Source organism: Ostrinia nubilalis, chromosome 11 (assembly GCF_963855985.1).
Source record: "Ostrinia nubilalis chromosome 11, ilOstNubi1.1, whole genome shotgun sequence".
NCBI lineage: Eukaryota > Metazoa > Arthropoda > Insecta > Lepidoptera > Crambidae > Ostrinia > Ostrinia nubilalis.
Genome location: NC_087098.1, coordinates 3,908,428 through 3,918,492, shown reverse-complemented (window position 1 = coordinate 3,918,492; position 10,065 = coordinate 3,908,428). Strand labels below are relative to the sequence as shown.

Below are 10,065 nucleotides of genomic sequence, written 5' to 3'. Positions count from 1 at the left end.
TAAAACCACGATTATAATCAAGAATACTTTTATTAATATCTACATTTACTTAAATTAGGCACTTACGAGTACACATAATATCTGATACTGAATAATGTACAATAATTTAAATGATTGCCAGTTGAGTATTATGCCTTGGACAAACTTATGGTATAAGTTCTGAAGGTTACTGACATCGGGGCAAGAAATCATACGAGCTTATACTAGAATATTTACAGAATCGTGGATAGCCTTTATAAATATTACTATCTAATTTGGTAGCGTTACAACTCTATTGATTCCTTATTTATTGCTTATATTTTTTGTTTTATCTAAGTTGTATTTTAAATTATCTTTTTTATAATCTTCAATATAGTGTTTTCGAGCTGTAACCGCTTCTGGTATCTTAGCGCTTTGTTTATCCTTTACAATATTACTAATATAATTTGGTAGCGTTACAACTCAATAGTTTTGCCGTGTTTGTTGATGTTCTTCATGTTTTTGTTGCACAATTCCAGTTCTAGCCTCAATCCGTCCACTTCTGCTTCTAAAGTGCGCGATCTCTTGAACATTTGGACGTAGTTGAGTTGTAACTGCTTCTGGTATCTGAGCACTTTGTCCTTCTCCTCCGACCACTTTCTCCTTTCGTTGTTGAACTGTGCTTCTTTTGCTTCCATCTCGCATTTGAGTCGGTCGAGGGACACGCTAGCGGGGCACGGGCTCCCGCAAGGGTCGGGCATCTCCCCATTCAGTCTTTGGACTTCGGCGTCTTCTAATGCGCTGTCATTAGAATTCCAGTGATACTCGTTATTTTTGCAAACGTCGTATATTCCCCTCATCGTTCGCCCGCACTCGATCCCTTCGTAGCCGCTGAGGGAAACGTCGGATAGTTCTTGTCTGAGCTCTTTCAGTTCCGTTTTTAGCCGCTCGATTTCGTTTTTGCTCGATTCTTTAGTCTTGGTTAGATCGGAGACGCTTTCCATCAGGTCGTTGGTGAGTCGGTCAACTTCTGCTTGCAGCCGGTTGGCCGTTTTTTCCTTCTCCTCTGATTCCGCTCGGAGTCTCATTATTTCTTTTTCTTTTTTGTCGAGCGCCTCTCTCAGTTGGCGACAGTCTGCTTTGAGAGTGAGATATTCATGGCCTTTCGCTGTTTGTTCGTTCTGGAAAAAAATGGAAGAAATTAATTTGTGTAAGTAGCAACATTATAATTGTGTAATCTCAGCGACTGTTTGTAAACTCGAGTCGTTTGTTTGCATGTGGTCCGCATTCTCGTGATTAGATAAAGTAAATTGTTTTGAAACAAAAAGATTCGTTCCCACGTTTATCTACATTTTTTATCACTAGCTCGATATGTTCTACTCGTACTAGTTGTCGAGTGGCAACAAAAAATTGTGACTACTAGCGACATCTAGCGAGCAGGTTCGAACTTCATATCGTTTGATGAATGTCTAAGTTCAGTTTGAATAGTAGTGTTTCACTGTTGTTGTAGATGTCGCTGTGATATTGAAAAGTAGACAAACCATTCAGGTAAATGGTTCTTGAGAATTTTGTAATATTATTAGACCTAGTTAGGTCTAGAGAGAACCTTTGCTATCATGTTCTTCCTACAACCGATTTTATCACCAACCCGAGCTTTTGTTCGCCATACAAGTACATATAGGTAGATCCATATAAAGCTAACGAACCTGTGCATCCTTCAGCTGCGTCTTCAACAGTGCTATCTCTCCAGCCTGCTGGCATAGACTCCAATCCGTATCCTCTAGCCTCTGCCTCAGCAGCGCCCTGTCCCGCCTAACCCTCGCCAGCTAGTTGTCACGCTCGTCCCGCAAGCGCGTAGCTTTGCAACATGAGCCTAAGAAGAAGACGTCTTAGAGAAGGTACCAACCTGTGCGTCCTTCACCTGCGTCTTCAACAGTGCAATCTCGCCAGCTCGTTGACACAGGCTCCACTCGGTGTCCTCTAGCCTCTGTCTCAGCAGCGCCCTGTCCCGCCTAACCCTCGCTAGCTCGTTGTCCCGCTCGTCTCGCGAGCGAGGCGCGTAGCTTTGTAACACAAGCCTAAGAAGAAGACGTCTTAGAGAAGGTGACCAACCTGTGCATCCTTCAGCTGCGTCTTCAGCAGTGCGATCTCGCCAGCTCGTTGGCACAGGCTCCACTCAGTATCCTCTAGCCTTTGTCTCAGCAGCGCCCTGTCCCGCCTAACCCTCGCTAGCTCGTTGTCCCGCTCGTCCCGCGAGCGAGGCGCGTAGCTCTGCAACATGAGCCTAAGAAGACGTCTTTGAGAAGATAACCAACCTGTGCATCCTTCAGTTGTGTCTTCAGCAGTGCGATCTCGCCAGCCCGCTGGCACAGGCTCCACTCGGTATCCTCTAGCCTCTGCCTCAGCAGCGCCCTGTCCCGCAACCGCGTAGTTTTGTAACATGAGCCTAAGAAGACGTCTCTGAGAAAGTAACCAACCTGTGCATCCTTCAGCTGCGTCTTCAACAGTGCAATCTCGCCAGCTCGTTGACACAGGCTCCACTCGGTATCCTCTAGCCTTTGTCTTAGCAGCGCCCTGTCCCGCCTAACCCTCGCTAGCTCGTTGTCCCGCTCGTCCCGCGAGCGAGGCGCGTAGCTCTGCAGCATGAGCCCGCGCGGGGCTCGCACGCGCACCTCGTGGCTTCTTAGGCGGTCGGTGGTGCTGGAATTGGGAGAAAACTTGATCAAAATTGGTTCATGTATGTATGGGAGCTAAATGAGTTAACAGACAGAGAGAGAAATGTCGATCGATCAACGTGGAAAGCATTAGGGGAGGCCTATGTTCAGCAGTGGACGTCCTATGGCTGAAATGATGATGATGATGATGAGAGAAATGTGGATCCAAATAAGTAGACAAAACTGGATCCAAATAGGTTCATTCGTGCGTTTGGGAATTACATGAGTTACATAAAGATAAAAGTGCACAAACAAATAAGAGGGGATGCTCTATGGGCTCTTTTTGCACATGGCTCATAGAACTGAGGGCCGTCGGGGCAGTAAAATTTTAGAGTGGCACCCACGGGCCGGAAGATGTATTTGTGGGGAGGCCTAGGTGAACCGACAATCTGGTGAAAGTGGCAGGAAGCACCTGGATGGGAGCAGCACCTGTCAGTGTGGAAATCTTGATCATTGGGGGAGCCCTTTTTCCAGCAGCAGACGTCATTTAGCCGAAACTAAGGTAGGTAGTCTCATGACTTACCCGTAGTCGTGGTGGTCTCTCTCAAGCTCAGCGACGCCGGAGTCAGCGGGCGACGGCGCCGGCGCCGGCTCCTTGTCGCCGCTCACCACCGAGTTCGACTTCATACTGGAATAGAAACAGAACACATTATTGTAAATATTTTATCTGATTTTACTCACTATAACTAGGTATTAATGATCTAGAGACTCTAGGAGTACATTCCTCCATTCTATAAATTATAGGGAAAGGTAGGGTAGGATGACAGAAGACACGTAAAACGTAATGAAAAATACCGCCGTAGGCCTAGGATGCGCGCCGCGATAAGCCGTTATCACGTCATTTTATCGATTTGCACATACGTAATTTTGACGTCAATAAAGTATATCACGGCACGCATCCTAGCTCGGTTGGTCTCTAATGATTTTATTTTTCCAAACAGTCTATTTGGTGCGCCGGCTGTAGGTATAAATCAAATTCCAAAAATTGTGGCGTGCAAGTATATTTAACTTAGGTACCTATACTAAAATACCGAATATTTGTGTGTGCCTTATCGTGAAAATATTCGGCGTGGGTGAAATAATTGTTATTCCGCAATGTAATGCGAATGTCAAAGATATTTACGTCCCGAATCACGCACAGCCCAATCGTTATTTCATTACATTATACTTTACGACTTTAAGTAATTACTTATCTAATTGTTTTCCGCAACGATACAAATAGGAATGATTATTTAAAATCCGTTTGCTAAATAAGTTTTATCACGGAATAAGTATTAAGTATTAGATAGAATATGCTTTAATTTAGGACTCTGACGTAAATTCGTGGCTAAAAATAATAAATTTAATTAAAATTCAGTACATCAGTAGTCTATTTTAGATGTCTAAACTTTCATCGATAAAATATTCAAAATACGATCGTCGTATAAACGACTCAATTAACGTCAATTAACGGACTCTAAAATGTTTCCACACAATATCGGAATCGGAAACGGCACGGAACGAGTGCGATAAAATCATTAGTTTTATTATTATTGATTTCGGTAAATCAATCGACAAAGAAAACAGAAACCATACATTTACATAAACGATTACGTTGACATCGGCCATTGCGTTTTTATTTGAGAAAACAGTTTATAATGTTAGCGCTAAATATTAATTGGTGAGACCGAGAGGAAGATGAAGAAGGCTCATTTAAGAAGAATATTAAATTAAACAATATTGTGTATATTGTATCGTATTTTTATTTTAAACATTGATAAACAAATAAAATAAAATATATAAAATAATCGTAGCAGAACTCCAGTTGTTGCAATCAATTAGGGAACGTCAGAAAAAAATATTTGGCTTATCTAATCAAAACACTGTTAATTGCTGAAGTGTCTATTTTACTAATTTATAAAGTAACATTTGTTTAAATAATTATAAATTAAATCTAATTGGCACGTTATAAAAAATATTAGTAAATCAGGTAATGTAAATGTTATTGAACAATAATTAATTTAAATCACGTTATGTAAGTTTTAAGCAACTACGAACTCTACTTATTCTGTCGTTTGGGGAGCCTTCTGCGTCCGTTCCTCTTTTGCGGCAAAACGGTAAGTTAAAGTTATTTTATTAGTTTGTTTGTCGGCCCCTTTGAATACATAATTCGGAAAGTAGGTGTCCGATTGCGTCTGATTGGGTCTAGGGTTGCCAAGTTTGACTTTTTACGGACTTGTCCGGTCAAATATTCTCTTGTCCGGTCTGTCCGGCTTTTGTTAGGCTTTTTATATGGCTGCCGATATGCGATGCATCCGATATCGAGCACATGCGCATATCAAGATGTTGGGCTACCGATTTGAAGATGGCATGCTAGCTAAAAAAAAAGGTATCTCCGGCTTTTAAGGTTTAATGTCCGGCAAAATTAAGCAACGAGTCCGGCTTTTGTGTTTTTGGCAACCCTAATTGCGTCTGACTGTACCGATTGCATTGATCTTGTAGTTCCGCAATTACGGACGGCATATTAAATTACGTATTTTATTATATTTTGATCGCATTAATAAATAACATTAAGTTCGGTGATATTATGTACATTTAATCAATGTTCGGTTAATTCTTTTAATTAAATGTTTAAAGTCAGTAATTAAGAATGATTGGAACAAGCATTTTGTAATCAGTCGTTAAGGGTGACAATTGAAAAGCTGACGGCAGTGCTAATGAAAGGGGATTCTAAGCGGGCAATAGTTTTTGCAATTTGTGACTGCAAAGTGGCCTGTTGCAATTATTATAAAAGTTATATTGGCAAAAGTAAAGGACAAGATATTGTAATAAAACCAATTCCTCTTTAGAAGCTAGTTCATGTAAATAAAACTGTTTTGCTTGATTTTCATCAACATTTATAATTTTCATTTAACTGAAGAATAAGTTTGGCACATTGATAGTTTTAGTATGGGAAATATGTCAAAATGACAAGGTTATTCTTCAGTTAAAAGTTATCCGACGATTGAAAAATCAGCCCTTAATTAAATAAGCCAAATTAACCACTGTCTGTAGGGTGATCAAGTTTATTGCCGCAACTACCACCCTTCAATCAAGAAGATTATAATTAAGTATGACCTTTACCACTTAATGATCTATTTTTTCATAGCAGATACCTTTCCATTTCACGGTATGAACACGTCAGTCTACAATGGATTGACTAGGAAAAAAATTAAGTCAAAATTAAGGTTTTTTTTTACTTTTGTGCGCAAGGGCTTACTTATTTAGCCTAGAGCTAAGTACCTAATAAGTCTTAATTAATATATGATTTAAGGTTACCACAGTTGACTGAGCTTCATGACGAAGGGATAAAAGAAGGGTTTTTTTAGAAAAAACAAGCTTTTTTGCAGCAAGAGCTGGTATGTACAGACGACAGCACGTCAGGCTGCGTCCCGATTTCATTCCAGCTGATGCGCAATTCGGATTCGACGAAACAACGGATTTAAGCACTTTCCATTAAAAGTCCGAATACCGTATTGTTTCACTAAAGCACAGCAAATGTTCGTGAAGCGTTTAACTTGCGTTTGAGAAAAAGGAGCTTTCTTTCAGCTTTTACACTAAGTCGCAGTTGCGTTTCGTTTACGTCACAGCTTCGTTTGAACTAGCTGTCAAAGCAACACCAGTCCCACCAGCGTTGTAGCTGAAAATTAGCGCAATCGGGGCGCTGATACTTTTCTGTTTTTAAACATTACCTATTCCAACTACGTAAAATACTAAGTATAGAGCTTAGCTTGATATACTGTTAACTGTACAGACTGATGAGCGATGATCTAAGACAATATAACTCATCAAGGGCTTCTATCGTAACAACAATTAAGGCGGTACATGACCGTTTTATAAATGACGGTGCGTCATTAAGGAGCTATGTCACAGCGTGTCATTGGTATGACTGATACGTATATCTCTGAACACATTTTGAGAAATAATGTTAAGTATAGTAAACTGCAAATTGGATGTCAATTGTTTTTTAGGGTATTTTTCATTCGTCGGATAACTTTTATCTGAAGAATTAGTTTGGCACATTGACAGTTTAAGTATGGGAAATATGTCAAAATGACAAGTTTATTCTTCAGTTTAAAGATATATCTGACAAGAAAAATCAGCCCTGATGATGAGTGTGAAAAAATTTCAAGAAAACAGCAAAATTATGTTCGTTCTGATACTTTGTTCTCCATGCCAACAAAACGAAAATTTCATTGGTAGAGTTATTTTTACATCAGAGAAAATTTCTTCAATCCCCTCTCAGATTTCATTACACATGCTATTCCATGTACATGTCATGTCATGCTTCAAAACAACGGCTTGATAACGAGGGCAAGATGCAAGAAATATGTAAAGAAACGGTAACCCTGCGCCTGGTCGCGGTCGCTGCGCGTCGCGGGCCGCCGAGCGTGGCGGGAACTGCCTACGGTGATGGAAGAATCCAATATTTTATGGTAAGAATGACGAGAGGATACACGTGTACTCCAAAGTAAATCGGTGGAGATGTATCAATCCAATATTTTATGGTAAGAATTATAAAGGGTAGGTACCTACTCCAAAGTAACTGACATAGGTCGCAGAATTGCCAAGCTTAAAATCCTTCGTAGAACTGATGGCAGAAAAGTTCTTAAGTAACGTAGACGATCACACAACGATCCGGTGAGGCACCTGAATGACAGCACAGGAACGGTTGTTGTGAAAATCCTTGGAGCTTTTGCTTCGACCATATCGTTTTCCTTTAGATTTTTAAGTATCCGTCTGAAACGTATGTACCTATCTACTAACCAAACTGGAAACAATTTACACTATTCCCATCTGGGAAGCGATACCTCTGGAGCGAAAGTATCATGATGTTCTCCGAACAAATTGTTTGCTTAGATTGGGGATAGTTATGTGTCAGATGTCTGCCCCCTAAGATAATTATGTCTGTTTATGTTTCGTTTGGTCTCAAAATAGAAATAACTTTAGCTACTCTAAAAGAAAGATGGCTCGTGTTATTTTTAGTAGAAAACCTACTTATATTGTTTAATTTCAATGCACTTATGTACGGGACTATTCCCACTTCTCGTTCCCACCACTGCAACTCCTGTGTAGCCAGGATCTACAGCTTGACCGCCACAAAAACCCAACCAATGAAGGTCAAGGGTGTCCCGGGGGAAAGTTAAACTGTCATTGGACCCGCAACGAAATTAATCAGAAGAATGCACTTATGTAGACATATACAACAATCTCGGCGGCGATCCAACGACGAGTAGGTACTATAAAACGAATCGAAATCGACACTGAATATTGTTGACAATTTTCCCGTTCTACTAGGTTAGTGTTAATAAATCTTGTGTTTAAAGCCTGGAAAATATTATTGATTCCGAGTTTGTCTCGCCCATCAACAGAACAGTACTCCAGTTCACATAAGGGCGTATTTTACATTTTATTGCATTTACAGTACTAACGGCACGCAGATCATGAGAGAAAATGGTGCGAAAAAACTGAATCTAATTTACATTTTGATACGCGATTTTAACTGTTATTCAATTAGCAAAATGTATTTTTATATAAAAAAGAGATAAGTGAAATAAGAGTTTATTTTAATTCATAATTAAGAACGCTAATTAGTTTTAATAATATCAATTACTTACCTTAGTAATTAGCATAAAACCATTGAGATTTCTATGCTAATGAACAATTTTCTTTACAAGATTGAGTGAAAATATCTCTACTTATTAATTATGCAGATTTTCTATTTACATACAAAAGAAAAACCACAATTCCTTCTTTTATGATGTGTTGAAAATGATAATGTTAAGTGAAATACAAAAGTAACAACGTAGAGTAAAATTGGGTTGCGTTTAATATTCGATGAAGCGAATCATTATAGTGATTACAGTTTTTTGAATCATAAAATATACATTCCCAATAATGTTTTTTGCTATAGCATTGTTGAACAAGAGTTGTTTTAACTCGATTACTGAGCCACAGTAGTTGCAATGCTGCTGTTAAAATAAGTACCTAACTTACGTTCAAATAACGTCAAACTAGTCTACGTAAGTAACTCTACAATTATTTATTTAACACTAGCGGCCCACCCCGGCTTCGCACGGGTGTAATGGATTTTCTCAGCTTTTCTCTTCTATAATTATGCATGATTTATACATAGAAACTGTTGTGTATTGTTGATTCACTCTATCCATTAAAAAAACCGCATCAAAATCCGTTGAGAAGTTTTAAAGAACTAAGCATACATAGGGACATGACATACAGACAGGAAAGCGACTGTTTTATACTATGCAGTGAAGTGCTCGCCAAAAGTAGTGATAAATCGTTCGAAAGTAGGCAGTCGTTACGGTCAAGAGTTTCGAGCAATGTCGGAATTGGGAACCACTATTTTGAATTTAGAAGCCTTGCACAATCGATTAGGTCTTATCCAACTGCCGAGCAGTTAAAAATATTTTCAAATACGCACGTAGTACGTAGTTATTATGTAATGTGTTATCAGTGTTCCTTGAAACCAAATGTAGCGCACTAAAACTATTCCTTGAAGCGCGCCTTTTAGATGCGCTAACGATATCAATGAAACCTAACTGTCATTGTCGCCTTAACGATTCTGACTAACATTTTATCTATACCTATTTATAAAAGCGAAAGGTCACTGACTGACTCACTCACTCATCACGAAATCTCAGAAACTACAAGTGCTAGGAGTTTTTGCATGGGGGTTCCTTTTAGAACGTAGGTGCTCACTAAGAACGGATTTTACGAAACTCTACCCCTAAGGGGCCCGGTTTACCCCCTTAGGGGGAGGATCCACGCGTACGAAATCGCGGGCGGCCGCTAGTGTCTAATATTAGGATGCTCGCGCGCTTGAAGTTAAAATTTAATAAAAAAAGAGTTGGTCATCCATGACGAAGGTAGTGAAAGGTAAAGTTTTTATATTAAATATTGGCGGGACTAAGACATTTTTAGCTGAAAAAAATTCAATTAGATTTCTGATTGAGAGCGATGAGCAACAACAAACATGGTTAGTGTAAACGTACCTTAACTAGTCGGACCTTGGTAATTTAGCGTGACGATAGCATTGAGGTTGTATAATTAGTTTACTGGAAGTTTTAAGTAAAGGATAATGGGTATGAGTAATAGTACTAATGGGATTAGTTTTCCAGATACTGTAATGCATTTCAAATACATGTTAGAACTTTGGAAGGTTTAAATTGAAATGAAATGAATTAATTATCTTTTAATCAATTTAGACCAAGATTTTGGCGTTTATTAAAATTGTAGCTCTTAATGGTCTCTTACGCCCGTATTCACAAACTTTACTATGAGGTCTCACAGTGCGCGTGGACGCAGAGGGTGACACACGAACCAATCACAGAGCTCTATTCAACGCTGTGCGTTC

General features: G+C 39.4%; 1 protein-coding gene across 1 annotated transcript in view; it reads right to left on the bottom strand.

The window, feature by feature from the left end:
- Nucleotides 1–11: 11 nt before the first annotated feature.
- The window catches only part of LOC135076158 (leucine zipper putative tumor suppressor 2 homolog), a 115,467-nt gene continuing 105,413 nt past the window's right edge, over nucleotides 12–10,065 (bottom strand). The window contains exons 5-7 of the mRNA XM_063970629.1: nucleotides 3,196–3,300; nucleotides 2,436–2,658; nucleotides 12–1,139 (exon numbers count right to left, since the gene is read on the bottom strand). Of these exons, the coding sequence (XP_063826699.1) occupies nucleotides 435–1,139; nucleotides 2,436–2,658; nucleotides 3,196–3,300 (1,033 nt within the window). The 3' untranslated portion in view covers nucleotides 12–434. The remainder of the gene's footprint in view (nucleotides 1,140–2,435; nucleotides 2,659–3,195; nucleotides 3,301–10,065) is intronic.